This window comes from Dendrobates tinctorius, unplaced genomic scaffold (assembly GCF_039654945.1).
Source record: "Dendrobates tinctorius isolate UK_male_01 unplaced genomic scaffold, ASM3965494v1 ptg000049l, whole genome shotgun sequence".
Taxonomy (NCBI): domain Eukaryota; kingdom Metazoa; phylum Chordata; class Amphibia; order Anura; family Dendrobatidae; genus Dendrobates; species Dendrobates tinctorius.
This window is the reverse complement of record NW_027361717.1, coordinates 23,592,645-23,619,629: the sequence shown is the minus strand read 5'-3', so window position 1 is coordinate 23,619,629 and position 26,985 is coordinate 23,592,645. Positions and strand designations below refer to the sequence as shown.

Sequence of the window (26,985 nt, the reverse complement as noted above, 5' to 3'; positions counted from 1 at the left end):
CAACCATAAAGGCTGTCGAAAACTATCACAGTACAAAGGATGAATTCACTGACAACCTGGACGACCTATGGGAACGAGTCACCTCCCTCATGTCAAGCATCCAACGCAACAAAAATGATGCAGCGAGTCTAGAGGACACTATAAAACGGCTAGACATGGCCTACGGAAGATACAAGAGACTGTCCGCAAGGTACGCCGCCTTCCTAAAAGACTCTAATATTGATGAAGCCTCATCAGAATTAAGCAAAGTGGATTCCACAGACAGAGAAAGGGACGCCGCCATGCAAGACGCCAAATATAAAGCGGAGCTCCGTATCGCTTATCTGCAAGAAACTGGATCTCACAGGTCAGGCTCATCCAGACGCTCTGCTCGGTCATACAAATCATCCTGCTCAAGAACTTCAGCCGTCAGTGACAGAATCCTAGAGGCCCGTTTACACGCAGAGTGATCCAAACTAAGATGCTCCTACACAGAAAAGAAAGTAGAAGCAGAGGCAGAAGCCAAGAAAGCAGAGGCAGAAGTCAAGAAAGCAGAGGCAGAAGCCAAGAAAGCAGAGGCAGAAGCCAAGAAAGTAGAAGCAGAGGCAGAAACCAAGAAAGCAGAAGCAGAGGCTCGGGCAAAGATTCTTCAAACAGAAATGGAGGAAGAAATTGCGCTAGCTGAAGTAAAAATACTCGAGCAAGCATTGAATCAAAACCTCAACCCTATTTGCCTACCACCACTGGAAGAAGAGGACCCAGCTGTCTGTACCAGTGATTACGTGCAGAAACAGATATCTGCAGCACACACCTACAGCGACGTTCAATCCAACAATGTGGAAACGTCCTAGTCAGCCCAACTTACGGTGCCAGTGTTACCCACAGCATCTGCAGAGACCCAAGACCAACGCCATAATGTGTCCCCTCAGGTGCAGCAATCATCACAAGACGACCACAAGATGCACTCCAGTCCATCTCCACAGTTCAAGCCGCAGTCATCAAAATCTCCAGAGGATAAACCACAGCTCAACCCTGCAGCAATATCATTTTACCCGGGAACAATTCACCCTTCCACGCCACATAGCTTATACACCTGAGAGGCAACACAAGCTAACACGGTAACAAGGAGTGAAGGATCGGACATGTCCGAGTTAGCCAGGTTTATAGTGAGCAAAGAGCTAATCAGCACCAGCCTCTCAAAGTTTGAAGACTGTGCGGAGAACTACAGAGCCTGGAAAGCAACCTTCAAGGCCACCATTGCTGACCTCAACCTATCTGCAGAGCGGGAGCTCGACCTCATGGTTAAATGGTTGGGTACTGACTCCACAAACCGTATCAAGAGTCTTCGGACCATCTACGTGGGGCAAGCTGAAGCAGGCCTCGCTGCTGCCTGGCCGAGACTCGAAAGAACCTATGGCAGCGCTGAAGCCATGGAAAAGTCCCTATTCAAGAGACTGCAGAATGTTCCAAGGATCAACCTTGATCAACCTTAAGGAAGCCCACAAGCTTCTGGACTTAAGCGATCTGCTTATGGAGCTGGATCTTGCTAAAGGAGACCCTCGTCTATCTGGATTATGCTACCTGGACACTGCCCATAGGGTGAACCCAATCGTCTCAAAGCTGCCGCATAGTCTGCAAGAGAAGTGGGCAGTATGCATTTCCAGGTACAAAAGATCACATGATGTCACCTTTCCTCCGTTCAATCAGTTATGCAAGTTCGTCGATGAACAGGCCCAAATGAGGAACGACCCTAGCCTAGACTTCCTGGAGTCTAACACTACAGCTCCAGCAACACCGTCATCAAGGTATGAAAGCGTCTCACATAGACGCAAGGACTTGAGGAGCGGTATAAGTGTCAGAAAGACTAACCTGCCACCACATGCAGCAACTGCCGATAAACAGTACACTATTCCATCGAGAGATAAGTCTTTCAATCGTGAGTGTCCCATTCACAAAAAAACGCACTCACTGAATAAATGTAGAGGCTTCAGGTCCAAAACCATGCAGGAGCGCAAGAAAATCCTCAGCGAACTTGGGGTATGTTTCAAGTGCTGCGCCTCATTAGAACACATGGCCAAGGACTGTAAATCTGCCATTAAGTGTGAAGAGTGTCATAGTGACAAACACTCATCAGCTTTGCATCCAACCTCAGCCACCAGCGATCCAGCAGTCGCAGTTACCTCTAGTCCGGCTACAAGCCATGGCAGGGAGCCACAGAATAACGCCAATTCTACCATGGCTGTCTCCTGCCCATGCTCAGAGGTATGTGGGGAGAGCCAAAGTGATAAATGCTGTGCCAGGATATGCCTAATCAGAGTTTATCCAGAAGGGCAACCAGAGAAGGCAGTAAAAATGTATGCCATCATTGACGATCAGAGCAATCGATCCCTAGCAGGGCCGAAATTCTTTGAAGCCTTTGGAATCAAGGGACCAGCAATGCCCTATACTCTGAACACTTGCTCAGGCGGCATAGAGACTAATGGCAGGAGGGCACAAGGTTTCATTGCTTCTCCTGTCAACAGAGGCGTAGAAATACCCTTACCTACGCTAATCGAATGCAATCAAATACCCGACCAAAGGGATGAGATCCCTACCCCGGAAGCTGCGTTCCACCAACCACACCTAAGGCACCTAGTCAGCGTTATCCCACCTGTGGACTCAGATGCTGAAATCCTACTTCTGCTCAGCAGAGACAATTTAAGGATACATAAGGTCCGCCAACAGTGCAATGGTCCTGACTATGCCCCCTACGCACAGAGACTCGACTTGGGGTGGGTAATCATAGGAAAAGTGTGCTTGGCCCGAACAAGAGTCGATTCCTTTAAGACCTATGTACGCAGAGACGGACGAGCTACTTTCTGCAAACCATGCCCTCATCACTATGATGTGAAAGAGAAGCCTCCAGATCCCGTACAGCTGCCTGATGTCATTCTTTCTCCCTATGCAGACGACTTGGGAAGATCGGTGTTTCATACAACTAAGGATGACAACAAAGTAGCCACGTCAATGGAAGGCAAGGAATTTGTCAGGATAATGGACAGTGAGTTCCTTAAGGACGAGACTAATCACTGGGTATTTCCCCTACCCTTCCGAGCTATCAGGGTAAGACTCCTGGAAAATCGTGAACAAGCCTTGTCCAGATTCAACTCTCTCCAGCACACACTAAGCAACAAACCGGAGATGAAAGGACACATTGTCACCTTCATGAGTAAGATATTCCGGGATAACCATGCGGAGCCAGTGCCTCCCTTAAAGGAAAACGAGGAGTGCTGGTACCTACCCTCATTTGGAGTATATCACCCACGGAAACCTAAGCAAATTAGAGTTGTTTTTGATTCAAGCGCCAAACATCAAGGTGTATCTCTCAACGATGTCCTCCTCATGGGTCCTAACTAGAGTTGAGCGAAACGGGTCGAACAATTTCAAAAGTCGGGTTTCATGAAACGAAACCCGACCCTAGGATGAGGTCGGCCACGAGGTCGGCGACTTACGCGCCAAAGTCGCGTTTCAAAAGTTTGTTTTGCGCTCTTTTTCAGCCAATCAGGATCCACGGACACTGTGGGCAACGTGATGACATAGGCACGGGTCACCACCATCTTTCAGAAGGGCATGCAAGTGATTGGCTTGCTTTGGTGGGCGTCACAGGGGGTATAAAAGGGCGTGCACGCCGACCGCCATCTTACTTCTGCCGATCTTAGTATAGGGAGAGGTTGCTGCTGATTCTGTAGGGAGAGCGTTAGGCAGGGAAGAAGACAAAAAAACTGCTTCTGCTGCTAGCGATTTGGCCTGCACAACACACCAGTCACTGTGTGTGCAGTGCAAGGGGAGGCTATATAGTGGTGTATCAGTGGTGTTGGTTGTTGGGCTGCCTTCTAAGGCTTCCTGACATTCCTGCATTGCTGTTTACCCACTGCTCCGCAAACTGCTTTTTTAAAAGCAATCCCAATTTTTTTTTTTTGTCCTGCTGAGAAGACAAAAAAACTGCTTCTGCTGCTAGCAATTTGGCCTGCACAACACACCAGTCACTGTGTGTGCAGTGCAAGGGGAGGCTATATAGTGGTGTATCAGTGGTGTTGGTTGTTGGGCTGCCTTCTAAGGCTTCCTGACATTCCTGCATTGCTGTTTACCCACTGCTCCGCAAACTGCTTTTTTAAAAGCAATCCAATCTCCCTTATCCTCTAGTCACTTTTGTCACAGCTGTGCCATCGAGCCTGTCACATAGCGCTCAGATATTCATTGGGCCTCACACAATCCAAAAGTGTCCAGTGTCCAAAAGTGTGTGCAGAGATTCAAAATCTCCCTTATCCTCTAGTCACTTTGGTCACAGCTGTGCCATCGAGCCTGTCACATAGCGCTCAGATATCAGTGGGCCTCACACAATCCAAAAGTGTCCATCCAGTGTCCAAAAGTGTGTGCAGAGATTCAAAATCTCCCTTATCCTCTAGTCACTTTGGTCACAGCTGTGCCATCGAGCCTGTCACATAGCGCTCAAATATCAGTGGGCCTCACACAATCCAAAAGTGTCCATCCAGTATCCAAAAGTGTGTGCAGAGATTCAAAATCTCCCTTATCCTCTAGTCACTTTTGTCACAGCTGTGCCATCGAGCCTGTCACATAGCGCTCAGATATTCATTGGGCCTCACACAATCCAAAAGTGTCCAGTGTCCAAAAGTGTGTGCAGAGATTCAAAATCTCCCTTATCCTCTAGTCACTTTGGTCACAGCTGTGCCATCGAGCCTGTCACATAGCGCTCAGATATCAGTGGGCCTCACACAATCCAAAAGTGTCCATCCAGTGTCCAAAAGTGTGTACAGAGATTCAAAATCTCCCTTATCCTCTAGTCACTTTGGTCACAGCTGTGCCATCGAGCCTGTCACATAGCGCTCAGATATCAGTGGGCCTCACACAATCCAAAAGTGTCCATCCAGTGTCCAAAAGTGTGTGCAGAGATTCAAAATCTCCCTTATCCTCTAGTCACTTTTGTCACAGCTGTGCCATCGAGCCTGTCACATAGCGCTCAGATATTCATTGGGCCTCACAGAATCCAAAAGTGTCCAGTGCCCAAAAGTGTGTGCAGAGATTCAAAATCTCCCTTATCCTCTAGTCACTTTGGTCACAGCTGTGCCATCGAGCCTGTCACATAGCGCTCAGATATCAGTTGGCCTCACACAATCCAAAAGTGTCCATCCAGTGTCCAAAAGTGTGTGCAGAGATTCAAAATCTCCCTTATCCTCTAGTCACTTTGGTCACAGCTGTGCCATCGAGCCTGTCACATAGCGCTCAGATATCAGTGGGCCTCACACAATCCAAAAGTGTCCATCCAGTGTCCAAAAGTGTCTGCAGAAATTCAAAATCTCCCCTGTCCTATAGACACCTTGTACCTTGTTTTACATTACTATATAGTTTGTTGGATTTTGTCTACATTTCTACCAAAAATGAGGAAGGCTGGTGGAAGAGGCCGTGGAATTGGGCGGGGGTTGGCAGCTGGTAATGATGGTGTTGGTGGTGGATCTGATGGTAGTGGCAAGAGCAAAATAGGACCGAATGCAGGAGGTGCTGACCCTGTGTCATCGTCTGGCTACATAAGGCCTCGAACGCTTAGTTTTCTAGGAGTTGGCAAACCGCTTTTAAAGCCAGAGCATCAGGAAAAAGTTTTGTCTTACATTGCTGACTCAGCCTCCAGCTCTATCGCCTCCTCTTCTTCAGTTGTAAAAAGTAAAAGCACTGAGTCGTCATTGGAGGCTCATGTTCATGAACCACACCTTTCCTTGTGTCCTTCACCCCAACCAAGATTGAAGGATGATGCAGGCCATACTACTGATTACTCCATGGAGCTGTTTTCACATACCATGCCTGGATTATCAAGTGAAATGGTGAATTACCCAGGCCAAGATGAATCTGACATGGAGTGCACTGATGCACAGCCGCTGATGGATGATTCTGCTGGTACATTCACTCAGAGTACTACATTGTCCTCGCAGTGTACAGAGCCAGATTCTGACCCTGATGAGACTCAGGTGCCCCTTCCCGCACACTATACCACCATACACGGTGACACAGAGGAAGGTGCACATGACATAGAAGAGGAGGTGATGGATGACCCAGTTGTTGACCCAGATTGGCATCCATTGGGGGAAGAGGGTGCTGCTTCCAATAGCTCAGATGAGGAGCATCCACAGCAGACATCGACATCGCAACAGCTGTTATCTGGCAGGCCCGGAGCACTCCAAAGACAGGTTCCAAACATCAAAAGAGTTGCTGGACAGCTTGTCCAGAGGGTCAAAAGATCACAGCGTGCTAGGCCGCAAAATGTCTGCCAAAGTAGGAAGAGTGCAGTGTGGCACTTTTTTGAACAAAATCCTCATGATCAGGCCAAGGTTATCTGTAAGAAGTGCGCAAAGACCTTTAGCCGAGGGAAAAATCTGAAAAATTTGAATACCAGTTGCATGCTTAGACATTTAACCAGCATGCACTTGCAAGCATGGACACAACACCAAACCTCAAGTGCCACATGTGCAACTGATCACAACGAAGGTAGTCAGCAACGCTACATTGTTTCCCCCACTGTAAGCCCACCGGTTAGCACAGCAGCAAATGTTGAGGTGTCGTTGCAAGACCACAGCAGTCAGGGAATCCCACTGTTATATCAACGAAAGACTGATTCTAGGCCATCAGAAAGAACACCAACTCCATCACCATCATCAACCCTCTCTCAGTCCGCCCTGTCCACCGCTACTTCCACCATATGCAGCTCTCAAGTCCAGCTCACCCTCCCAGACACTATGAGTAGGTCAAGAAAGTACTCAGTCTCTCATCCGCGTACACTGGGTTTGAACGCCCACATTGCCAAACTAATCTCGTTTGAGATGATGCCCTTTCGGTTGGTGGAAAGTGCAGCTTTCCGCGAACTCATGGCCTATGCAGTACCACGCTATGACCTACCCAGTCGCCACTTCTTCTCTCGCAAAGCCATCCCAGCCCTCCACCATCATGTGAAAGACCGCATTGTCCATGCACTCAAGCAGTCAGTGAGCGGAAAGGTGCACCTCACAACTGATGCATGGTCCAGACGGCATGGCCAGGGCCGTTACGTGTCCATCACTGCGCACTGGGTTAATGTGGTGGATGCAGGGTCCACAGGGGACAGCGGTGGTGGGACAGTGCTGCCTAGCCCACGGTATAGGAAACAGTTGGCTGTAGGCGTTCGACCCTCCTCCTCCTCCTCCAGAAGCGAAAGCTCGTCCACAGAGCGCAGTCGTACGAGCACTCCATCTGCAGCTGCCACTGTTGCACACCATGTGTCCCCCTATCGAGCAGCTAGTGGAAAGCGTCAGCAGGCTGTGTTGCAGATGATGTGTTTGGGCGACAGACACACCGCCGAGGTGCTGGCCGAGTACTTGAAGCGACAAACTGAGTCATGGCTGGGCAGTGTACATCTTGAGGCAGGCAAGGTAGTTAGTGATAACGGCCGTAATTTTGTGGCAGCCATAGCCCTTTCAAAACTCAGCCACATACCTTGCTTGGCTCACACCTTGAACCTGGTGGTGCAGTGCTTCCTCAAAAATTATCCGGAGTTAACAGCCCTGCTCCAGAAGGTGCGAAGACTGTGCGCGCACATCCGCCGGTCGCCTGTACACTCCGTTCGTATGCAGAAGCTGCAGCGATTGCTCCACCTTCCCAACCACCACCTCATTATCGACATTGCAACAAGGTGGAACTCCACCCTGCACATGGTGGAGCGGCTGTGCGAGCAGAGGCAGGCCATAATGCATTTGTGGGAGGATACACGGCCAGGCACTTTGAGAGCAGACATGGAGTTGACAGGTGTGCAGTGGTCGAAGCTGAAAGACCTTTGTAAAGTCCTTCAGTGTTTTGAGGAATGCACACGGCTGGTAAGCGCAGACGACGCCATCCTAAGCATGAGCATCCCACTTATGCGTCTGCTCATGCAAACTTTGACGCACCTTAAGGAGCAGGCGTCTGCAGCCAATGTTGATGAGGAGGAAGAGGAGGAGGGAATCCTTGATGACATTCAGCCATTGTCTGCTCAGGGACCTCTCCTGGACGAGGTGGAGGAAGAAGAGGAGGAGGAGGATGATGATGGGGATGATTACTTAGGGGAGGAGGATGCATCTCGTGGGGCAAGTGAAAATGTTGGCGTGGCAAGGTCTGGTACAGGGTTTGTGCGTGACTGGAGGGATGTGGATTTGCCAGAAAGTGCTCCTCCACCCAGCACTCGCAGTGCATCATTGACACCGGGAACATTGGCCCACATGTCAGATTATGCCTTGCGGATCCTAAAAAGGGACCCCCGCATTGCCAAAATGATGAACGATGACGACTACTGGTTGGCCAGCATCCTGGATCCACGCTATAAAGGCAAATTACAAAACATCATGCCACAGGAGAACCTTGACCTAATATTGGCTAATAAACAAGCAACTCTGGTAAATCGGTTGCTTGAGGCATTCCCAGCACACAGCAGCGGTGATGGTTCTCACACGAGCCGTACAGGCCGGGGGCAGCTTGGCAGAGGTGTTCGTGGTGCACACAGCAGAAGTGGCGTTGGAGACAGGGGTTTCATGACAATGTTGTGGACTGATTTTTCAAATACCGCTCACAAAACTGGTAATAATGCATCGATGGAAAGTGACAGGAGACAGCAGTTGTCAACTATGGTTACAAACTACTTTTCCTCCCATATCGATGTTCTCCCACACAGGTCATTCCCCTTTGACTATTGGGCCGCTAAACTGGACACCTGGCCTGAATTGGCCCAATATGCCTTACAGGAGCTCGCTTGCCCAGCTGCAAGTGTGCTATCGGAAAGAGTCTTCAGTGCAGCTGGATCAATCCTGACAGAAAAAAGGACCCGTCTGTCAACCCAAAATGTGGATGATCTAACCTTCATTAAAATGAACCACGCATGGGTTTCCAAGGATTTTGTCCCACCTTCCCCTGATGACACATAGGGTGACAGAAAAATGGCTTGCTTTGGTCCACCTCTTCCTGGTACTTCACCTATTTCGCCTTTTGCATCAGCTGAATGTCCAACATCAACATATGCCACTTTCTAAAACTCCCTAACTGTGCTGCCTCCCCCCCCATGGCCGGGGTCACCACCTAGCGCACGACACCGTGCGAGTGCCGTTGCCCTGGACAGGTGGGTAGGCCGACTCTTGGGCACGGGCACTGGCACAGGGTCCCTCATAGTGCAATCAAGTGTCTCTGACGGTGGTGGTGCACACCCGCCGTCAGACACACCGCTGTACTATGAGGGGCCCAGTGCCAGTACCGACGCCCACGAGTGGGCCCCCCTTGCTTGGGCAGGGCCCCAGCATTTGCAATCTTTACCTCTCCCTGCTCCTCCGCTGTGTAATCTGGGCCGTCAAATCCATACTGTGCCTGACACCGTCTGAGCCTGCCTCCTGATGTATAGACATATATTTTGAATGTGTACGCTATCCATACATGTTATCCGGGGATACGGTACCCTTTCTAACCTTTGTGCAATCATGTGCAATCCATACTCGGCCTAACACCGTCTGAGCCTGCCTCCTGAGACATATATTTTGAATGTGTACGCTATCCATACATGTTATCCGGGGATACGGTACCCTTTCTAACCTTTGTGCAATCACGTGCAATCCATACTGGGCCTAACACCGTCTGAGCCTGCCTCCTGAGACATATATTTTGAATGTGTATGCTATCCATACAAGTTATCTGGGGATACGGTACCCTTTCTAACCTTTGTGCAATCACGTGCAATCCATACTGGGCCTAACACCGTCTGAGCCTGCCTCCTGAGACATATATTTTGAATGTGTACGCTATCCATACATGTTATCCGGGGTACGGTACCCTTTCTAACCTTTGTGCAATCACGTGCAATCCATACTGGGCCTAACACCATCTGAGCCTGCCTCCTGAGACATATATTTTGAATGTGTACGCTACCCATACATGTTATCTGGGGATACGGTACCCTTTCTAACCTTTGTGCAATCACGTGCAATCCATACTGGGCCTAACACCGTCTGAGAATGATAGATGGGGCCCACCATACACTGGAACATTCCAAAGGTGGACATCAGACACTGGAGCAGCATTTACAGGGCCCATTATACACTAGAGCATTAGAAATGGGGCCCATTATGTTTGGAGCATTATTTGGGCCCATAAGACAGTAGAGCTTCATCCATGGGGACCAACATATACTGTAGCATTATGTGGAGCTCATCATATACTGTTTCAAACATTATATGGGACCAATGATTCTGTATGGAGAAATAGATGATGGGCCTCGTCATGAGATGTAAAAAGTGAGGTATTTTTCATTGTACTATACCGCTATTTCTCTGCCGTATCGGAGCATGATGAGTTGTGGTATTTGTTAAAGGGGCGCTCTTTCGCCCAGGGCACATGAAAACCTGGAGCCAGCCCTCCCCCCCACAGTCTGCAGCCAAATAACCCCCATTTTTCAGTGCGTAACTTGTATTATGAAGTTAATTAAGGTTGACAAGCTTAAGTAAGAAGAATTGATGCTTTTGGCATTCAAATGGGCACTGTTGGTGTGTTTCCTGTCCTCCTCTCACTGCCGACTTTTATTCCCCATTGACTTACATTGGGTTTCGTGTTTCGGAACGACCCCGACTTTTCCCTATAATCGGACGATCTTGCTCGACCCGACTTTTGGAAAAGTCGGGTTTCACGAAACGAAACGCGACCCTAAAAAAACAAAAGTCGCTCAACTCTAGTCCTAACCTTACAAGCAACCTAGTAGGAGTGTTGATGAGGTTTCGGAAAGAGCCCATCGCCATCACCGCCGACATTGAACAGATGTTCCACTGTTTCATAGTCAGAGAGGACCACAGGAATTTCCTCAGGTTCCTATGGTACAAGGACAATGAACCCAGCAAAGAGATGGTGGAGTATCGCATGAGGGTGCACGTATTTGGGAACAGCCCTTCCCCCGCATTGGCAACCTATGGCCTGCGGAGAACTGCTCAAGAAGGAGAGTCTGAATATGGAACAGATGCCAGAGACTTTGTAGAGAAAGACACTTCTATGTAGATGATGATGTACTAAAATCTCTGCCCACAGAAGAAGCGAGAAGAAGCGGCTATCGATCTACTCAAGAGGACCCAAGGTATGCTGAACCAAGCTAAGCATAGATTGCACAAAATTGCTTCAAACAGCCTGGCTGTCATGAGAGTCTTTGATTCAAGTGACCACGCACCAGGATTCAAGGAAATAGACCTGGGACCAGACTGTCCGCCTGTGCAGAGAAGCTTAGGCTTGAGGTGGAACCTGTCAGTCGATACCTTCAGTTTCCAAATCAACTGTGCAGACAAACCATTCACTAAACGTGGTGTCCTGTCAGTGGTGAATAGCTTATACGACCCACTTGGGTTCGTAGCACCAATTACCATACAAGGTAAATCCCTTCTGAGACAGCTTTCCGAAACCGTCAAGGACTGGGATGCCCCACTCCCTCCTGAGAAGGAATCGAAATGGGAAATCAGGAAGCAGTCTTTGTGTGCCTTGGATGAAATCCATATACCAAGATGCTACGCCAGAACCTCACTTGTTGCCAGCACTAGGACGGAACTCCATGTGTTCTCAGACGCATCCACAGAAGCTATTGCAGCTGTCGCCTACTTGAAGGTGGCAGGTCCCGACAATCAAGATCACGTTGGATTCGTCTTCAGCAAGGCCAAGTTGGCTCCCAAACCTGATCACACTATTCCCAGGCTTGAACTCTGTGCGACCGTGCTTGCAGTAGAACTCGCAGACGTTATACAGCACGAGCTGGACACCAACATAGATGATGTGCAATACTACAGTGACAGTAAGGTTGTCTTAGGTTACATCTACAACCAAACAAGGTGCTTCTACGTGTACGTCAGTAACCGCATCGAGAGAATAAGGAGGTCTTCCAAGCCTGAACAATGGCACTATATCCCATCTGAACTTAATCCAGCTGACCATGCCAATAGACCTATGTCTATAAGGTCCTTTGCTAACTCTTCTTGACTTTCAGGTCCTAAGTTTCTATTGGAACAGAAGGGAAGTGAACGTGTCCAGGAAGTCTTCAGCATCCAGGATCCTGATGGCAAACCAGAAGTCAGCTCCGAGGTTAGGACCTTGGCAACGAACACTAAACCAACCTCCAGCCTCGGTTGCCAGCGCTTTGAACGCTTCTGTAATTGGATGAGACTCGTCAAGACTATAGCAAGGTTAGTCCACATTGCAAGATCTTATCACAACTCACATGGAGGCAAAAACTGTCACGGCTGGCACGTCTGCCATAAACCACTCTCTGCTGAGGACATTTCTCACTGTGAGTCCCTTATAATATGTTACGTCCAGCAGAGCGTATTCAGTACTGAATGGGAATGCCTACACCACAAACAGCAGATCCTTCTGAAAAGCCACATTACCCATTTGAATCCAGTAATGGACAGCTTCGGTTTGCTGAGAGTCGGTGGTCATTTAAATCAAGCCAAGATTGCAGCTTCAGAGCAACATCCTTGCATCATTCCCAGTAAGCATCATATCACTGATCTACTGATCTGGCACTTTCATGAAAAAACCAAGCACCAAGGCAGGCAGATCACAGAAGGCAAGTTACGGTCTGCAGGGCTTTGGATCATAGGTATGAAAAAATGTGTAGCAGGATCACTACATCGCTGTCAGCAATGTCGGAAAACCAGAGGAAAACAGGTACATCAACAAATGGCCGACCTGCCCTCTGACAGATTGAGTGCCGAGCCGCCTTTCACCTACGTTGGCCTAGATGTCTTTGGGCCATGGATGGTATCTGCACGCAGAACTCGAGGTGGCCACGCCAACAGCAAATGATGGGCCGTACTATTCACTTGCATGAGTGTCCGTGCCGTCCACATAGAGGTAATAGAGTCTATGGACACATCCAGCCTGATCAACGCCCTCCGGCGGTTTCTAGCGATAAGAGGACCGGTGAAACAGTTGAGGTCTGACCGTGGAAGCAACTTCATCGGTGCATGTCGAGAGCTGGATATTGACATCAAGCCAATTCAGGATCAACTGGCAGAAAGAGGTTGCACCTGGACCTTCAATCCTCCGCATAGTTCTCACATGGGAGGTTCCTGGGAAAGGATGATCGGGATCTCACGCAACATCCTGAATTCTATGTTTATGGACATAAACTCTTCAAGGCTTACGCATGAGACCTTGGTTACTCTTCTGGCTGAAGTTTCTGCCATAATCAACTCAAGACCACTTGTCCCAGTGTCCATGGATCCTGAAAAACCCACCATTCTTACGCCAGCTACTCTTCTCACCCAAAAGATCGGGAACCCGCTAACAGTTAGTGGAGAGTTTACTCATGCAAACACCTACCAGAAACAGTGGAAACGAGTGCAGTACCTCGCTGACTACTTCTGGAACCGGTGGAGAAAGGAATATCTTGTGACTCTCCAAGGATGAAGAAAATGGCGACAGAATAAACCGAAATTGAAAGGAGACGTGGTACTAATGAAAGAACAACAAGCCCAAAGGATCGACTGGCCTATGGGAATCGTTACAAAGACTTTCCCTAGGCAAGATGGTAAGGTCCGGAAGGTGGAGCTGAAGGTCCTTAGGATAGGCGAGCCTAAGACATTTCAGAGGCCAATCCACGAGCTCGTATTGATACTACCAATTGAGGGCATTCCGGTAGGATGAACCACAAAGAAAACACTGCCCTACTACTTCATCCATTGGATTACCGTTGGGTCGGAGACAGTTTGGCCTAGTGTGGCTTCTCCGATCCGAAGATGGGTTTTCATTGGATTGTCTCTGGAACTGACTGTCATCTACCTCGTTTTGAAGTTGTTATTGTTGCATGCATATTTGTGTTTCCTTTCTAGGTTATTGAACTTTATTTAAACAAAAAAACATTAATATAGTGAAATCCCTTACGGAATTTCAGACGGGGAGTGTGCTGTTCGATCTAAAGCTATGACTATATGCTTATATAGATTGTGTTATGTTACCATTCTTTGTGTTCAGTTTTGCATTTGGTCTGCTGCCATCTGCTGTCCTTTTTCTGTATAGCAGACTGCAGCTAATTAATTCTAGTACATGCCTTCCACTTCCAGGTCAGGTCAGTTCTTCTCTTCCTGCCGGTGGCCATTACTAGTTTCATTCTCTCCTGGGAGAGACACGCTTACCAGGCTGTGAAAGGCATCAGTTTTTTTTACCATAATTTCACATACAAATCCATTGCTCACCTTGCTGTATCTTGCTGTACCACCTTGGTCATTATACCTGCATTTCTGGAGAAGTACTGCATTACCAATCATACGCTGTATGTCCATATTTCAAATAAACAAGTCTGGACTTCACAATATCTGGTGTGTATCATCTCTCCGGATGCATGAACAGCAAAACAGCAACAATGATCCTGTCTGCTCTGCATTAAGGAAACGGAAGGTAGGAATCTCTCCCAACTAGTGTTGAGCATTCCGATACCGCAAGTATCGGGTATCGGCCGATACTTGCTGTATCGGAATTCCGATACCGACTTCCGATATTTTTTCAATATCGGAATTCGGCATCGGAATCGGAAGTTCAAAGTTGATTGACAGCCTGACGTCATCATGATGCGCGGTGTGTGCGCATCATGATGCACCGTCATTTCGGGCCTTCCGGGGGTTTCTGCCGGCCTGCCGGGGGGCTGTGTGGACTGCCCGGGGTCTGTACCGGCCTGCCGGGGGGCTGTGCCGGCCTGCCGGTGGTCTGTGCACCCTGTGGGGGTCTGTACCGGCCTGCCGGGGGGCTGTGCCGGCCTGCCGGTGGTCTGTGCACCCTGTGGGGGTCTGTACCGGCCTGCTGGGGGGCTGTGCCGGCCTGCCGGGGGGCTGTGCTGATGTCCGGGGGTCTGTGCAAGCATCGTCCGATGGGACTACAAGTCCCATCTGGCGATGCCTGCTACCATGACAGTGATTGACACATTAGCCAATGATGGGACAGTAGTAGTCCCATCATCCGGCTAATGTGTTAAATGTTAAAAAAAAAAAAAAAATACTACATACATACTACATACATACTACATGCATGCTACATACATACTACATGCTACATACATACTACATATATACTACATGCATGCTACATGCATACTACATGCTACATACATACTACATATATACTACATGCATGCTACATACAGTACATACTACATGCTACATACATACTACATATATACTACATACATACTACATACATGCTACATACATACTGCATGCTACATACATACTACATACATACTACATACATACTACATGCATGCTACATACATACTACATACATATATACTACATGCATGCTACATACATACTACATGCTACATACATACCACATACATACTACATACATACTACATACATACTACATACTACATACATACTACATACATACTACATGCATGCTACATACATACTACATGCATGCTACATGCATGCTACATACATACTACATGCTACATACATACCACATACATACTACATACATACTACATGCTACATACATACTACATATATACTACATGCATGCTACATACATACTACATGCTACATACATACTACATATATACTACATACATACATACATGCTACATACATACTGCATGCTACATACATACTACATACATACTACATGCATGCTACATACATACTACATACATACTACATGCATGCTACATACATACTACATGCATGCTACATGCATGCTACATACATACTACATGCTACATACATACCACATACATACTACATACATACTACATACATACTACATACTACATACATACTACATACATACTACATGCATGCTACATACATACTACATGCATGCTACATGCATGCTACATACATACTACATGCTACATACATACCACATACATACTACATACATACTACATACATACTACACGCTACATACATACTACATATATACTACATGCATGCTACATACATACTACATGCTACATACATACTACATATATACTACATACATACTACATACATGCTACATACATACTGCATGCTACATACATACTACATACATACTACATACATACTACATACATACTACATGCATGCTACATACATACTACATACATACATACTACATGCATGCTACATACATACTACATGCATGCTACATGCATGCTACATACATACTACATGCTACATACATACCACATACATACTACATACATACTACATACTACATACATACTACATACATACTACATGCATGCTACATACATACTACATGCATGCTACATGCATGCTACATACATACTACATGCTACATACATACCACATACATACTACATACATACTACATACATACTACATGCTACATACATACTACATATATACTACATGCATGCTACATACATACTACATGCTACATACATACCACATACATACTACATACATGCTACATGCTACATACATACTACATATATACTACATGCATGCTACATACATACTACATATATACTACATGCATGCTACATACATACTGCATGCTACATGCATGCTACATACATACTACATACATACTACATGCTACATACATACCACATATATACTACATACATACAATACATTCATACAATACATACATAGACATACAGTACATATAACATAGAGTAACATACTTACCAATACTTGTCACATTGTTCCCCGAAGCCATTGTCTTTTCCGGAATAAATATTAACATAACAAACCACAAAAATACTCACCCACGATCCGAAGCAGTCCACGAGTGTGTCCCACGACGATCTTGGGTAGAGAACTGCAGCATCAGATGATGCTGCCGTTCTCTACGGGCTGCAGGAATCCAATGACGGAAGGTAGGTATCCTTCCGCACTGTATTCCTCCACCACTTAAAAAAAAAAAGTCCCTAGTCTCACTTTATGCCATTGCTGCGTGGGAAATTCCCACACAGCAATGGCATAAAGTGAGACTAGGGACTTTTTTTTTTTAAGTGGCGGAGGAATACAGTGCGGAAGGATACCTACCTTCCGTCATTGGATTCCTGCAGCCCGTAGAGAACGGCAGCATCATCTGATGCTGCAGTTCTCTACCCAAGATCGTCGTGGGACACACTCGTGGACTGCTTCGGATCGTGGGTGAGTATTTTTGTGGTTTGTTATGTTAATATTTATTCCGGAAAAGACAATGGCTTCGGGGAACAATGTGACAAGTATTGGTAAGTATGTTACTCTATGTTATATGTACTGTATGTCTATGTATGTATTGTATGAATGTATTGTATGTATGTAGTATATATGTGGTATGTATGTAGCATGTAGTATGTATGTAGTATGTATGTAGCATGCATGTAGCATGCAGTATGTATGTAGCATGCATGTAGTATATATGTAGTATGTATGTAGCATGTATGTAGTATGTATGTGGTATGTATGTAGCATGTAGTATGTATGTAGCATGCATGTAGTATATATGTAGTATGTATGTAGCATGTAGTATGTATGTAGTATGTATGTGGTATGTATGTAGCATGTAGTATGTATGTAGCATGCATGTAGCATGCATGTAGTATGTATGTAGCATGCATGTAGTATGTATGTAGTATGTAGCATGCATGTAGCATACATGTAGTATGTATGTAGTATGTATGTAGTATGTATGTAGCATGCAGTATGTATGTAGCATGCATGTAGTATGTATGTAGTATGTAGTATGTATGTAGTATGTATGTAGCATGCAGTATGTATGTAGCATGTATGTAGTATGTATGTAGTATATATGTAGTATGTATGTAGTATATATGTAGTATGTATGTAGCATGTAGTATGTATGTAGCATGTAGTATGTATGTAGCATGCATGTAGTATATATGTAGTATGTATGTAGCATGCATGTAGTATGTATGTAGCATGTAGTATGTATGTAGCATGTAGTATGTATGTAGCATGTAGTATGTATGTAGCATGCATGTAGTATGTATGTAGTATGTATGTAGTATGTATGTAGTATTTTTATTTTTTTTTTTTAACATTTAACACATTAGCCGGATGATGGGACTACTACTGTCCCATCATTGGCTAATGTGTCAATCACTGTCATGGTAGCAGGCATCGCCAGATGGGACTTGTAGTCCCATCGGACGATGCCTGCACAGACCCCCGAAGCCTGCACAGACCACCGGCAGGCCGGCACAGCCCCCCGGCAGGCCGGCACAGCCCCCCGGAGCCTGCACAGACCACCGGCAGGCCGGCACAGCCCCCCGGCAGGCCGGCACAGCCCACCGGAGCCTGCACAGACCACCGGCAGGCCGGCACAGCCCCCCGGCAGGCCGGCACAGACCACCGGAGCCTGCACAGACCCCCTGGCAGGCCGGCACAGCCCCCCGAAAGGCCCGTACAGACCCCAGAGAGGCTGTACAAGGCAAAAACAGGGTTTTTCTTATTCCGATACCGGAAGTCCCATAGACTTGAATGGGACTTCCGGTATCGGAATCGGCGATACCGATACTTTTTTTAAAGATCGGCCGATCCATTCCGATCCGATACTTTGAAGTATCGGACGGTATCGCTCAACTCTACTCCCAACCCCAATCAACTACACCTCCATTCGCCTCATGTGGGGACAGAACATTAACTTCCCAACAAAAAAATAAATACATTTCAAAAATTGTGCTGATGTAAAGCAGACATGTGGGAAATGTTATTTATTAAATATTTTGTGTGACCACTCTGTGACTTCAGGGCAAAAAAATAAAAGTTTGAAAATTGCAAAAAAAATTAAAATTTTCATCAAATTTCCTATTTTTTTCACAAATAAATGCAAGTCATGTCGAAGAAATTTTACCACTGACATGAAGCACAATATGTAACAAAAATAATCTCAGAATCAGTGGGATTCGTTGAAGCGTTCCATAGTTATGACCTCGTAAAGTGGCAGTGGTCAGAATTGTAAATTTGGTTTAGTCATGAAGGTTAAAACAGGTTAGGGGGAGAAGGGGTAAAGATACTGTTCCTGCAGTATCTCACAGATCAATCAATTCACAGCCACACTGAGTGACCATAGAGGTACAGCACTTCCAAATACATCACTTGAATCACTGGATTTGCATTTACAGACTGAAACTATCACACCAATTTTCAATGTGATTCACTACGGAAGTAGTACACTACAATCAGATCAGGCCATTTTCTATCCCTATGATCTCCTATCCATATACTGTACAAGCATAAAATGGCGCTTATTAACCGGCTGACATTTTTTATAATCTAAGTCAGTTTACTTTGCATAAAAAAACCTACAGTGGGCATGACATTTCAATAAATCTCATCCAATTTTCTGAACCTGTAAGACACTGTGTATCGTGTGTATTTGCTGATGGAAAAGTTCTTTTTGTGGACTGATTTTCTCATTATTTTTCAATATTTTCTAAGTAGTTAATCACCTTCAATCTCTATTAGTGACATCATCTCTGTAAGTTGACTAAACTCCGTTTCCACCATAGTTGCCTCAGAGCTCTTCTCTGCGAGCTGTGCCCCAGGAGCCCAAGAGGCGAACCTGTGTGAGCAGTGTGCCGGTCAGGAAGATAAGTGCACACGTGGTCCTGGAGAGCCGTACTATGGGGATGAAGGCGCCTTTAGGTGAGTTATAATGCAACTTTTAAGTCTTTCGATGTAACTTGCAACATTAGGAAACTATTATGCTAAAGAAAGAAGACACATTGAAAAAGCTGCTGACCTATAAATGATAAATTGTTCTGCATCGGACTTCGAGAAAGTGTTTTCCAAGCAACATATTGAAAGCGGAAACGAAACAAAGGTAAAACTAAAACTTAGTTATCACACTACAAAAACAAATATCGTAAATGTATTGGTAATAGAAATTAATTCGACCAGAATTATTAAAATACTATTTATTCCCATTTTGTTATTTTATCCTAAATGACCTTATCAGACCAGTTAGCCTATATTCCCAAATGTTAAAATCAAATGAATTTTCAGCTTTTAATTCACTTGTAATTGTAATATTATAACTGATTTTAATAAGAAAAGTGCACATGGGGTTATTATTTTGTATTGATTATTTTTGCATGGTAAAAAAGTATGTTATTTACTGCTTTGTTTTCGCACTTGCTCATTCAATCAATTAAAATCATAAAAAATAATGCCGTTACATAATAACTAGCAACACCAAAGAGGGCAGCTAAATTGTAGAGCTCGAGCATAGTCAGAAGGTTGCATGACCTGAATCATATGCAAATACACAATAGTTACCAAAACTGAAAAATCCAGAACCGTGGTCTTAGTAAAACCAGATCTTGCACCTTTGAAACCAAATCTTGGTTCTTAATCATACCTAAGCTTACAGGGAATGATAAAGTTAAAATGCACAGGCAATAGACAGAACATAAATTAACCCATATGTAATGTTCTGCCTTCAGGCACGCTGACACGTTGTGCACTCCAGCATACAGCATAAACCACAGCTCTGTCTTCCAAAATAAGCAGACTGTTCTCTGCAGTCTAATTTGTTTATTGGTGAAGAGTATAGAACATGCGGTAAAACTGTAAAGAATACAAATGACATGCATAAGTATTGGGTAGATGATCACAGCTAACACAAATACAGAAGCAATCAGTGTGGTGCAACCTACATAGAAAAAACACAGGTGTCTAATTACATCTCTGATAAAATCTCTGCACACACTGCATTGTAAGAAAGATTAAGCTTACCAGATATGCTTTACCCGGATAACAAACTCGAGTTGGAGAGTTAACATGGAGGACAGGTAAATGCATGCATCCTATGATATACACAGAAGAAAAATGGCCCTTCTTTGTCCCAGAATACATTGCTTCCTTCCCACAAAGCATTGCTTCAATCCCATAGTGCATTGCTTCTGCTAAAGTCACAGACTGTAAATTCTATCAAAGACACTGCTATAAATTCAGCCACCACTAGATGGTGCTATAACCAACCCAGCACATAATACAAACATTCTTTGCCCTATTCAGAGGGCAGAACATGTAGCATGATCCCTCAGTGAGCTGGCAGTCAGTTTTGTCTTAAGCATTTTAGCTGTTTTTCATGATGAGTTCAGGGGGAGAATAAGAAGTAGCTCATAAGTGGAGAAAGAGACATTTCTCTGACATAGTACATGATATATTACAAAGTTTCTTATGTTTAGGCCGGGGTCACACAAGTATTGATTCTCTCAAGCAAGAGAATCGGATTGACTGTGCTCATGACACTCGGCTTCATCTCCAATCAGAGATTGCACAGAGTGCTAGTTCAGTGTGATCCGAATCTCTCGCATGAAAGAATTGTATCACAGGTGTGAAGAAGATGGAGAACTGAATTTCTCCATCTTTATCATTGTCTGTGTCGGAAAATCGGAGTGCGGTCCAATGTTTTACCCACACCCATAGACTTGTATGGGTGCGTGTCATCCGATTAGCGAATCCACTCACATCAAGCTGTGAAAAAAAGCCGATCTGCACTGGCCCATAGTATAATACTGGTCCGAGTGCTGTTCGATAAAACATCAGATAGCACTCGGCCATGTTATACGCTTGTGTGAATGAACCCTTACTTGAACTATATGTGTAAAGTTTGATGACCGCTTTATTATAATTTGAGTTATCTTGAATTCTTAAATTAAATTATGTTCAATTTACGAAAACTCTTCCATTAGCAAATGCACTTCTACTAAACCCGCCTAAAGGCACTGACCTACTGTGCCTCGGGGCGAATCTGGTCCCAGCAGACATGATTTCATACATTTTTTATGGAAACTTTTATTGAACCTTTGTAATGCTACTATATAGACTAATGGCAATAATGACTACATGCTTTTTTTTTTTCCTTGATCAGGTGTTTGAGAGATGATAAAGGTGATGTGGCTTTTGTGGAAAGCACAGTATTATCAGGTAACAATTTTCAGAGATCTAAACAATTCATGCTATTATGCAAGACTATCCAGAGATGATAAATGTGTGATAGTTGGGGCTCGCCATCATTGGAGACTCCGTTAAGCAGCAGTTTAGATGGAGCAGTGGACATCCACGGCACTTAGTCCTGGGATCACTTCTGACGTGTCATATTTTCTGATAGCGCTTGCATTCTGCGATTTACTCTATTTTAACTATTAATGAATATATTGACAATCAGATGTTAACATCTTCCTTGCCCAAGGGGTGTGATCCAACAGTTTAATACTGTCACCTATGATTGGACATTGACCAGACAATTTAGGGACATATTCCCAAATTGCAACACCTAATGTCAATGATTCATAAATTAGTAGTAGTAATAACAGAGGAATGGCAAAGTGTAGAGCTATAAAAAGGATGCATCAGTAATCAGAATTGGCAATACGTAGGAAAGTTACTAAATTGGAAATACTGTATATGAAGAGGTAGCACGTCCTCAGTAATGACTGTGGGATCGAAAAAGCTGGCTAAGTGCTGTACTCCATATATTCTGTGGATAAGTGATAAATGCTTTTTGGAGAAGCTAACCCTTAAAGCATGACATTAAATTATAATTTTTTTACACTTACTGTACATTTTATGCCATAAACTCTCATGTATCATATGTCATTTACTAATCATCTCCAGCTTCTATAGAGATGACAGCCCTGATATGATCAAACACTTGTACATTTATCTCACCATACAGTGGGTACGGAAAGTATTCAGAACACTTTAAATTTTTCACTCTTTGTTTCATTGCAGCCATTTGGTAAATTCAAAAAAGTTCATTTTTTTTTCTCATTAATGTACACACTGCCCCCATCTTGACTGAAAAAAACAGAAATGTAGAGATTTTTGCAAATTTATTCAAAAAGAAAAACTGAAATATCACTTGGTCATAAGTATTCAGACCTTTTGCTCAGACACGCATATTTAAGTCACATGCTGTCCATTTCCTTGTGATCCTCCTTGAGATGGTTCTACTCTTTCATTGGAGTCCAGCTGTGTTTAATTAAACTGATAGGACTAGATTTGTAAAGGCGCCCACCTGTCTATATAAGACCTCACAGCTCATAGTGCATGTCAGACCAAATGAGAATTATGAGGTCAAAGGAACTAGCCAAGGTGCTCAGAGACAGAATTGTGGCAAGGCACACATCTAGCCAAGGTTACAAAAGAATTTCTGCAGTACTCAAGGTTCCTAAGAGCACAGTGGCCTTCATAATCCTTACATGGAAGAAGTTTGGGGCCACCAGAAGTCTTCATAGACCTGCTGTCACGGTCCCCGTCGCCATGCCTCCTGCCGCGCGCCTCGCCATGCCCCCGTCGCACACTCTCATACTTACCCAGCGCCGCGGCCTCGATCCCCCTTGCTTTGGCGGTGGCGTCCTCCTCTGACCGGCCCGCGGCCTGTGACGTCATTGCGGGCCCTGCGCATGCGCCATAGGCCGCGGCCGGCTCTCCCTCGCTGATCTTATACTCTGGTGGTGCCCTGACCCGGTAGCACCGCCGGACCAATGGGGGCATATCTGCGGGTATATCAGGCCGCCCACCCATAACGGAGGCACCTGATCGGTGATGTTTCTTCAGCATTCTAGGCCCCGTGGGTTGCCTTGTGTTCGGCTTCCGCTCTCATATTGCCTTGTGCTACCTTGCAGTCCTGCTCCGGTCCTGCCTATCCGTGTCCGTACCTGCAGTCCTGCTCCAGTCTTGCCTACCCGTGTCTGTACCTGCAGTCCTACTCCGGTCCTGCCAATCTGTGTCTGTACCTGCAGCCCTGCTCCAGCTCTGCCTGCTCATGTCTGTTCCGGCAGTCCTACTCCAGTCCTGCTTACCCGTGTTAGTCCCTGCAGTCCATTCCGAGCTGCCCCTCTTGGTTCCGGCTGCCGTGGCATTTGAACCTTTGGACCTGCTCCAAACGATCCCTGTATAGGGGTCGGTTCCACCTGGTTGCTCGTCCGGGGCCCCTCGGTGCCACGGTCCAGAGGGTCCACTCAGGGAAGCCCGCATTGCCTAGCGGCGCGCTAACAGTACGATCAGGCCATGGATCCCGCCGGTACTTCGGCTCCCGGTCAAAAGGAGTTGCTCTTTTTACGGGAGAACCAGGGGCACATCATGTCCGTAATGAAGTCTATGGAGTCGCGCCTGTCTGCTCTTCAGGCTGCCGATCCAGGGAATGCTGCCCAATTGGCCAGTCTCCAGCAGGAACTGGGCCAGCAGCGTGATGCCCAGTCCCATATTCTGTCTTATATGGCCTCCGTAAACAACCGTTTGGGGGCCCTCCAGTCCGCCACTGCAGCTTCTGCCTCCTCCCCCGGTCCCGCTTCATTTCCCTCTACTCACCTTGCCAAACCACCCCGGTACAGTGGTGACCCCAAACATTGTAGAGGGTTCCTAAACCAATGTAGCCTGCACTTTGAGCTCCTGCCTCACCAGTATCCCTATGAAAGGGCCAAGGTGGCCTTTATCATGTCCCATCTGGAGGGGGAGGCGTTATCCTGGCTAAATCCTCTCTGGGGGAGGGATGACCCCCTGGTTTCTAACATTCTGGTCTTTTTGGATACCTTTTGTAAGGTGTTTGATGAGCCAGGACGGGTAGCTTCTCTTATTGAGTCGCTTTTCAACCTTCACCAGGGCACTCTGACTGTTGGTCAGTATGCCATCCGGTTCCGCACGTTGTCTTCCGAATTGGGTTGGAATAATGCGGCATTGGTAGGAGCCTTTTGGCGTGGGTTGTCGGGCAGGATAAAGGATGAATTGGCGGGTCAGGATACTCCCACCACTCTCGAGGACCTCACTTCCCTGGCCACTCGTATAGATGTCCAGTTCCAGGAGCGTGCGCAGGAGTCAGCTAGGAACAGGAGAGCCATCAGGCCAGCTCCGACCGCTAATCGGTCCTTTAGTCCACGACCAGCTGGATCTGCTCACACTCTGCCTCCCGAGCCCATGCAGGTAGACCGGGTCCAGATGGCTGAGGCACGTTAGAGAGAGACACGGGCGCAGGGTCTCTGTCTTTATTGTGGAGGAGCGTCCCATTTCATCCGTTCTTGCCCTGAGAGACCGGGAAACTCTTCCACCTAGGCTAGGTAAGAGAGGCCTCCCTACGTGATAATGATTCCTCTCAAGCCCTCACGTTATCTGTTCTTTTGCTTTCAGGGGAGAGGCGTGGGTCTGAGGTGGCCTACGTGGATTCGGGCTCATCAAGTACCTTCATCCGGCGTGAAGTGGTGGACAAGTATCGGATTCCAGTGGTTACCCTGAAGAATCCTCGAGTAATTGCTTCTGTTGACGGCAGACCGCTACAGGAACCCACCACCGCGGTCACGGAGGAGGTTGTTTTGCAAGTCGGCGCTCTCCACCGGGAAAAAGTGGCCTTCTATGTGTTGCCCGATATGTCCCACGCCATTCTGCTTGGTCTTCCGTGGCTACGGTCCCATCAGCCGGTCCTCAACTCGTCATCCGGGGAGGTTTTGCGCTGGGGAGACTCATGTCAAGGCCGGTGCCTGAACCCTATTCGTCCTGCTGTCTCCGCACGCCCACCTCTGGAGCTCTCGGGGCTTCCTTCGGCCTATTAGTCCTATGCAGACGTCTTTGACAAGAAGGAGGCGGAGGTCCTTCCACCGCACCGGTCTTTCGACTGTCCAATCGAGTTAATCCCTGGTTCCACTCCTCCTAGGGGTAGGATTTATCCACTCTCTCCCGCAGAAACCACCGCCATGTCCGAGTACGTCCAGGAGAACCTCGCCAAGGGATTTATTCGGAAGTCTTCTTCTTCCGCAGGAGCCGGTTTCTTCTTCGTTAAAAAGAAGGACGGTTCGCTGTGCCCATGCATCAACTATAGGGGTTTAAACAACATCACTATCAAGAACCGGTACCCCCTCCCACTCCTCGCGGAGTTGTTTGACCATCTCAGAGGGGCACGGATCTTCTCCAAGTTGGATCTCAGGGGAGCTTACAATCTTATCCGCATCTGTGCCGGCGATGAATGGAAGACCGCCTTTAACACCCGTGACGGTCACTATGAGCACCTGGTGATGCCCTTCGGTCTGTACAACGCTCCGACTGTGTTTCAGGAGTTCATCAATGAGATCTTCCGGGACCTTCTGTACGCCTGTGTGGTAGTGTACTTGGATGACATCCTTGTCTTCTCCTCAGATATTCCGCCTCATAGGAGAACTGTCCGCCTGGTTCTTCAGCATCTTCGGGAGAATCGTTTGTATGCCAAGATGGAGAAATGCCTGTTCGAGCAAACCTCACTACCATTCCTGGGCTACATCGTCTCCGACGCTGGGTTGCAGATGGATCCCAAGAAACTGTCCGCCATTCTCAAGTAGCCCCGCCCCGTCGGCCTAAGAGCTATCCAACGTTTCCTCGGATTCGCCAACTACTACAGGCAGTTTATTCTGCACTTCTCGTCACTTTCCAAGCCAATCTCCGCCCTTACCCGTAAGGGGATCTGTTCGAACTCCTGGACGCCAGAGGCCGAGGAGGCCTTCCAGTCACTAAAACGGGCTTTTTCCATGGCTCCCGTGTTGACCCGTCCTGAGAGCAGCAAATATTTCGTGCTGGAAGTGGACGCTTCCTCGACAGGTGGCGGAGCTGTCTTATCCCAGAAAACCTCTTCTGGTCGCCTACGTCCCTGTGGATTCTTCTCCAAAGCCTTCTCCTCATCCGAGTGCAATTACTCGATTGGCGACCGAGAGCTTTTGGCCATCAAATTGGCATTGGTGGAGTGGCGTCATCTTCTGGAGGGAGCTGTCCATCCGTTTGTTATTTACTCGGACCACAAGAATCTGGCCTACCTTCAGTCCGCCCAGAGACTTAATCCTCGACAGGCCAGATGGTCCTTGTTTTTCGCTCGCTTTGATTTTGAGCTCCATTTTCGCCCTGGGGACAGAAACACCAAAGCCGATTCCCTATCCAGAGTCTTTCAACCGTCGAGGTTGGGGAGGAACCGTCTCACATCATTGAGCCCACGAAGATTATCACCGTGGCACTG

At 46.5% G+C, this 26,985-nt stretch overlaps 1 protein-coding gene across 1 annotated transcript in view; it reads left to right on the top strand.

Moving 5' to 3' along the window:
* Nucleotides 1-26,985, top strand: part of LOC141091144 (saxiphilin-like) — a 191,017-nt gene that overhangs the window by 74,811 nt on the left and 89,221 nt on the right. The window contains exons 8-9 of the mRNA XM_073576541.1: nt 19,517-19,652; nt 21,886-21,941. Coding sequence (XP_073432642.1) covers nt 19,517-19,652; nt 21,886-21,941 — 192 coding nt within the window. The remainder of the gene's footprint in view (nt 1-19,516; nt 19,653-21,885; nt 21,942-26,985) is intronic.